General features: G+C 67.1%; 2 protein-coding genes across 2 annotated transcripts in view; both read left to right on the top strand.

The window, feature by feature from the left end:
- The first annotated feature begins 425 nt into the window (after positions 1 to 425).
- On the top strand, positions 426 to 5,361 carry HMG20B (high mobility group 20B). Its single transcript, XM_026045592.1, has 9 exons — positions 426 to 463; positions 2,644 to 2,746; positions 3,044 to 3,247; positions 3,452 to 3,572; positions 3,684 to 3,736; positions 3,863 to 3,938; positions 4,248 to 4,463; positions 4,842 to 4,974; positions 5,312 to 5,361. The coding sequence occupies exons 1-9, from the start codon at positions 426 to 428 to the stop codon at positions 5,322 to 5,324; spliced, it is 957 nt and encodes a 318-aa protein (XP_025901377.1). The 3' UTR covers positions 5,325 to 5,361.
- A 423-nt stretch (positions 5,362 to 5,784) lies between these two features.
- The window catches only part of GIPC3 (GIPC PDZ domain containing family member 3), a 3,748-nt gene continuing 2,864 nt past the window's right edge, over positions 5,785 to 6,668 (top strand). Inside the window, exon 1 of the mRNA XM_026045578.1 lies at positions 5,785 to 5,811. Within this exon, the coding sequence (XP_025901363.1) occupies positions 5,785 to 5,811 (27 nt within the window). The remainder of the gene's footprint in view (positions 5,812 to 6,668) is intronic.

Below are 6,668 nucleotides of genomic sequence, written 5' to 3'. Positions count from 1 at the left end.
GTGGGGTTATGGGGGGCACTGTGAGGCTGGGGATGTTACAGGGGTCAATGTGTGGGGCTATGGGGGTCGCTGGGGGGCTTGGAGGGTTACAGGGGCCACTAGGGGGTTACGGGGGTCCCTGGGGGGTTATGGGGGTGCTGGGGGTGGTTGAGAGGCCCCCCCCACTCCAGGCCTTGGTTTCTCCACTGGGCGACTGCTCCCGGCACCGTGGGCTGGGGTGTCCCGCGGATTGGGGTCCCCCATGGCTCGGGGTGTCCTGTGGGTCGGGATGTCCTGTGGTTTGGGGTCCCCCATGGGTTGGGGCGTCCTGCGGGTTGGGGTCCCCCATGGGTCAGGGTCCCCCGCGGGGAACCCTCCCCGCCCGCCGCCACGGGGCCCCGTCTGCGTCGCAGGGTCCCAGGGCGCCGGAGCTCGCGGAGCCGCCCATGGCGCAGAGCGCGAAGCCGCTGCCCGCGGCCATGCTGTGAGTGCCCCCCGCRGGTCCCGCTCCCGGGCGCTGCTCCTGCCCGAGGTGCCGCGGGACCGGCCCGCTGCCCTCCGCGGAGCCCGGCGCCTCCCGCGGAGCCCGGCCCCGGCGCCTCCCGCGGGCGCTCGGGCCGCTCCGCTCTTGGCTTCAGCGTGGGGCCCGTGAGCCCTGCACACACATCCACCCCTGCAGAAGTCGGGGCTCGGCTACGCAGCGTTAACCCACGTGGGCCCTTGTCCCCCCTAACGAAGCTGACGGGTCCCAGGGAGCCGAGGCCTTTGGGGCTGTCCGTGAGGAGCAGCTAATGGAAAAACGTGTGGAGAAAGGGAAGGGAGCCCCAGAACGARCTGCTAGAGGGAGGTTGAGATGAGCAGGATCCTGCCTGGAATGGCAGTGCTTGGGCCCCCGCGGAGCCCRGGACTCGGCATTCGCGTCCCGGGCTGGTGCTGGAGGAGCAGATCCGGCGTCCGGGAGCGTCTGCAAGAGCTGGCGGAGAAGGGCCGAGGTGCCTGCGCTCTCCTGCACCCATGGGAGCCCCTGTTTCAGCAGGCTGAAGGAAAGAAGGGTTCGGAGCTTCCCGAGGCTCTAGTGCTGCATGGCTAGTTAACCCGGGCCTAACAGAGGAGCCCAAGCTGGGCACTGCTGCCATAGCCAAGAAAAATGCAGCTGGACATGGTGCCCGTCTCGTTAGTCATGAGCAAGGCCAGGTAACCRCAGGATAGCGGCAGGCAGCGGTTTCTGAGGAGGTTTTGCACCCAAAACGTGGTGCAAGGAGTACACGTGATGTGAAGTCCGTGCGAGTGTCCAGAGTGAGTCRAGATGTGTCTGGCTTTAGCGTGCAGCCAAATGCTGCTCTCTTTATCGAGCCCCGTGGGGCTTGGCCTGGGCCCTGTGCTGCTTAATGCGTCTTGTGACCTTGATGAAAGCCCCAACTAATGAGGCTTGCTCCAAAACTGGGCCGTTGTGGGAGTCCCGGGGCAGGGGACGCGGCCGCGKTTTGGTGTGGCCGAGTGCGTGACCCGCTGGGCAAGAGCCAGGACCTGCCGAGCTGGAGYGGGACGCCCAGCCCTGGGCCCGAGATCAAAGCGGGCGCTGGGACCGGGATTCTCCGGCCGGAGATGGTGCCAATGGACAAGGATGTGGGCAGGAGCCCCGCGGAGAGGCTGCCGTTGAGCTGGGGGTGTCAGTGGGAGCCGGGAGCATTGGGGCTGCTCTGATCCGACACTGATCCATAAAAATGAGGTGTTGGATTGGGGCTCGGAGCATCCCGCCTAACCTGCCGCATGGAGCAGGGTGGCAGCGCGGGCGGCAGGAACCCGCCGGGGCGGTTGTCGTGGGGCAGAGCCGGTCCTGCAGGCCCGGCCCGGCCGCCCTGCCCCACAGCGGGTCCCTGCTCGGGGCTCTGGGGTCCCTGCTCGGGGCTCTGGGGTCCCTGCTCGGGGTTTTGGGGTCCCTGCCCGTGCTCCCGCCTGGCGCGGGGGGCGCCCCGAGGCCGCCCCTGTGGAGCCGGGCTGGAGCTGCCCCATCCCGCGGTGCTCCCGGTGTCTCCGTAGCCGCTCCGCGGCGGGAACCTTCCCCTGCTCGGGTTTCCCTCCGTGCGCGCCTGCTGCCCGTGTGTTAGCGCTGTGCTGGCAGCTGCTGYGCCCGGTGGGTGAATCCGGCTTTGGACACCTCGGATGGAGGCAGGTGTCTCCCATGGGATACACGGAGCCCTCCGTGTGTGTCAGGACAGGGCAGCCAGGTCTGCTGAACCCTGCGGTCCCACCTGCTCCCTGCTGCTGTGGGAGGCTCTTGGTGCGGGTGGGAGCGGGGGAATCTGGCACGCGCAGAGCCGCCATCCCAGTGGATATTCCCACACGGYCCCGGGAGCGCAGAGCCGCCATCCCAGTGGATATTCCCACACGGTCCCGGGAGCGCAGAGCCGCCATCCCAGKGGATATTCCCACACGGTCCCGGGAGCGCAGAGCCGCCATCCCAGKGGATATTCCCACACGGTCCCGGGAGCGCAGAGCCGCCATCCCAGKGGATATTCCCACACGGTCCCGGGAGCGCAGAGCCGCCATCCCAGGGGATATTCCCACACGGCCCCGGGATCGCAGAGCCGCCATCCCGGGGTATATTCCCGCCCAGTCCCGGGAGCTGCCCAGGCCGGTGTGACAGGAGCTTTGTGGTTGCAGGCACGCCGTGGGCAAAGCCCAGCACGGCAGCTTCCTGGTGGCTGTCAAGCAGGAGAAGGAGGCGGCACGGCCGAGCGGCGAGAAGCCGCCCGGCGAGGAGGAGGTGAGCGCGGGGACCAGGGGCTCTTTGTCCATCACTGTCCCCCTTGTGCCTCGGGGCTGTCCTTGCGACACTTAGGCCTTGTCCRGGGGGGTTCCCTTCAATAGTCCAAGCCCAGCGGTGCCGCAGAGTTGGGCCGACTTGTGGCTTCTGCTGTGGCCGGAGGAAAAAGCCAAGAGCTCCTCTCTCCAAAGGGGTGGGAGGCCCAGGAGGGTCTGTAGGTGGCTGCCCTCCCTGCAGTGGCACCATGTGCTGCCAATTGTGCCGGACTCTCCCTTCTTCTTCTGCTCTTGGTGCCAGCCGGTRAAGAAGAGGGGCTGGCCCAAGGGGAAGAAAAGGAAGAAGATCCTCCCCAACGGCCCCAAAGCTCCCGTGACCGGCTACGTGCGATTCCTGAACGAACGGCGCGAGCAGATCCGCATGCAGCACCCTGACCTGCCCTTCCCGGAGATCACCAAGATGCTGGGGGCGGAGTGGAGCAAACTGCAGCTCTCGGAGAAACAGGTACCGGCTCCCGGAGGGACCAGGGACTTGGGCTAGCGGCAGCCTGGCCGCGCGGGAGACCTCGGCGCGCTGGCAGAGGAGCTCTTAGATGGGCAGGATCCGGGCCCTGAAGTGGTTGTGGTTCTTGGGAGGCTGTGCCGGTGCTTTTGGGTTGATGCTGGAGCCTGGGTGGTGGGAGGGCTGAGCACCCGTCTGTGGCCCTAGCGGTACCTGGATGAGGCGGAGCGGGAGAAGCAGCAGTACATGAAGGAGCTGCGGGAGTACCAGCAGTCGGAGGCCTACAAGATGTGCACGGAGAAGATCCAGGAGAAGAAGATCAAGAAAGGTGGGTGGTGGGGCTGGGCTCRCTGCCCTTCGGCAGCCGCTGCCGGACCTGTTGCGGGGTGCAGGGGCGTCCTGGGCAGGTGCAGGCGGGTGACCGGCTCCTGCTTTGCAGAGGACACTGCCTCGGCAGCCGTGAACACCCTGCTGAACGGGCACCCGCAGAAGGTAAGGGCCTGGATGGGCACCCGCAGGAGGTCAGGGCCCTGGGCTGGGCAACGGGGACACGTCGTGTCCCTGGCTCCTCCTCTGGGCTGCCGTGGGCTGCCCCATCTGTCCTCTCCCGTCCGCCAGGCGGGTGAGTGCAGCGACACCTTCTCCACCTTTGACGTCCCCATCTTCACGGAGGAGTTTCTGGACCAGAATAAAGGTGAGGGGCTGCGCGGCTGGGGAGGGGCCGTTGCCAGCAGAGCAGCTTCTCTTGCAGGGGCCCCCGACCCTTGGGGAGCGCCCCAGTAAGGGGGGGCTGTTGCTGGAGCAGCCTGGATGGCAGCACCAGGGCTGTCCCATCCAAGCTGTGCCCTGTCCCTGGTGAAGATGGGTTTAGGGAGTCCGCAGATCAGGGGTTGGTGACGTTGAGCCACCCTTGGAGAAGTGGGAATTGGGAAGGGATTGAGTCTGGAAGGGGGCAGGGAAGGAACAGGGCAGGGCTGTGCTGACCCCGCTCGGCTCCCGGCAGCGCGCGAGGCCGAGCTGCGGCGCCTGCGCAAGATGAACACGGAGTTCGAGGAGCAGAACGCCATCCTGCAGAAGCACACGGAGAGCATGAACTGTGCCAAGGAGAAGCTGGAGCAGGAGCTGGCCCAGGAGGAGCGGCAGACGCTGGCACTGCAGCAGCAGCTCCAGTCCGTGCGGCAGGCGCTCACCACCAGCTTCGCCTCTCTGCCCATCCCTGGTGAGTCCCGCGCAGCCCTGGGGACCATCCTGAGCGACACGGGTCTGCACGGGGCTAAACCTGGTGCAGATGGGGATGTTTTGGGGCATGTGATGGTCCTAACTGCCCCTCCAGTGGTGGGAAGGGCTCCTGGAGCTCAGCAGCCAGCTGATCTTTCATAGCTGGTATAGGACAGGCTGGCAGCTCTCCCAGTGTCCAGCCACAGTCACAGATGCACCTGCAAGGCAGAGATTAGCCCAAATCCCTTAATTTGGGGGGTTTGCTGGTGTGGTCCGTGCCCTGCTGCAGAGTCCAGGGTCTTTTTCCCAGCCTCATGTGCGGGGCTGGATGGGGACCCTGTGGGCCCTGCATGTGGCTGAGGGGGCTGCTGCCCTGTAGGCACCGGGGAGACCCCCACGCTGAGCACCCTGGATTTCTACATGGCCAAACTGCACAGCGCCATCGAGAGCAACCCGCTGCAGCACGAGAAGCTGGTGGTTCGCATCAAGGAGATCCTCTCTCGGATAGCCAGGTGAGCCGGGCGGGARAGCCCTGGCCTGCAGCCCGCACGGGCACCCTTGGGGCCTTGTGGCCCGCTGAGCACCCAGCCCATGGCAGGAGGGCTGAAGGGAGCAGAGAGGGTGCGGGGAAGGGCTTGGAGCTGCTGCTCTGGGGATCATCTGGGGTCTTTGCCTGGGGCTCGGGGGTGGCTGCATCTCCCCAGGTGACAGGGAGGTGCCCTTGGGGGTCCCAGTCGAGCAGACAATGTGGGTGCAGGAGCRGGGAGGCTGCCTCTCCGGCCGGGATCTGGTGTCTGCGCTGTCCTTGCGTGCGAGCCCTAACTCGCCCTTGCTTTCCTTCCCGCCCAGCGAGCACTTGTGAAGAGGAGCAGCGCAGCCGGAGCCTGGGGGCCGCCGGACACGGCCCTGTCCCTCGGAGCTCACGTGAGGGACAGTGTGTGCGGCGGGTCCGGCTGCCCCCCCTGCCTCCCATCGGGCTGCAGCGGTGACTCCGGCGGAGCCGCTGCTCCCGCCCGGCTTCTCCCGGGGCCGTGGCCGGGAGAGCCGCCGTGGCGCCCAGCGCGACAGGGCGGCAGCTCCTGCTCGCTGCACCCGAGCCTCTCCCAGGGTGTCTGGTGCCCAGGGAGGCCTGGGAGCAAACTGGGCGCGTGCACAGCGACTGCCAGGGCTGCCTGGCACCTCTAAAGGGCCTTTAAGGGAAAAAACAGGATTTTGATCCCCCTACGCACCCCCAACCTTCCTTTAGCGCCTCTTCCCTCCCTCTCAGGAGGGAGGTGACCACATTTTAAAGCAGCCTTTCAAAAGGGTGCAGCCTTGTCACAATGTCCCTCTGCCCTGTCCCTCACAAAGTGAGCCCTGGGTGAGGGACCTTCCTCGGGCTGGGGGGACGGCCGGGTGCTTTGGGGAGCACCCAGGAGCAGCAGGTGCCTCCGCGCCCAGCCTGYCCCTTGAGCGGTTTGGGGAACCCTCCTTGTTGGGGGGGACAAGTTGGCAGGTTATTTTATTTAATCCTCCCGTTCCCTTCACTGCTCCCCAGCAGGTGCCTTCAGCCCCGCTGTCCCTGCACGTCGCTCCTGGCCATCCTGGGAGCCGCCGTTCCCGGTGCTGGCAGCGGGCAAAGCCCTGGAGCCTCAGGGGGTGGCACAGGGACCAAGCCCTTCCTGCGGGGTGGCCCCTTGGCTCCTCGGGCCCCTCCTGCTTAGTGGGACCACTGTGCTGGCGCCCGTGTCCTCGCGGTGCCCCCCTCGCTGATCGCAGATTGTTTAATTAGAGTCTTATTTTCTTACTCGCGCTACGTGCCCCGGCGTGGGCTGCAGCCCGTGCCCGGTGCGTGACCACCCCGTGCTCGCGTGCTTCCCGCCCGGCCTCGGAGCGAATAAACACGGGAGCAAGAGCGGCTTRGCCTCCGTGTGTGTGTGTGTGGGGAAGGGTCTGTGCCAGGGCGGCTCTGCGCATCGCGGTGGCCTCCGCGCTGTTGGACGTGGGGACTTGGGGCTGCCCTGGTGGCGCCGCGTGTCCCTCATCCCGGGAGCCCCCTGGTCCCGTCCCCCGGGGTCACCGAAGGGAGCCGATGGAGCCCAACTCCTCCCGGCCTCCGCAGGCGCCGGTGCTGGAGCCGCCCCGGTGCCGCCCGCCCTGCCAGCGCCGCCCGGGGCTCATCCGATCCCGTCCCGCGCCCCGCGCCGCCGGATCGGGTTCCCGCGCG

Source organism: Nothoprocta perdicaria, unplaced genomic scaffold (assembly GCF_003342845.1).
Source record: "Nothoprocta perdicaria isolate Ctin4 unplaced genomic scaffold, notPer1 scaffold_400, whole genome shotgun sequence".
Taxonomy (NCBI): domain Eukaryota; kingdom Metazoa; phylum Chordata; class Aves; order Tinamiformes; family Tinamidae; genus Nothoprocta; species Nothoprocta perdicaria.
This window is presented reverse-complemented; position numbering and strand designations above follow the sequence as displayed.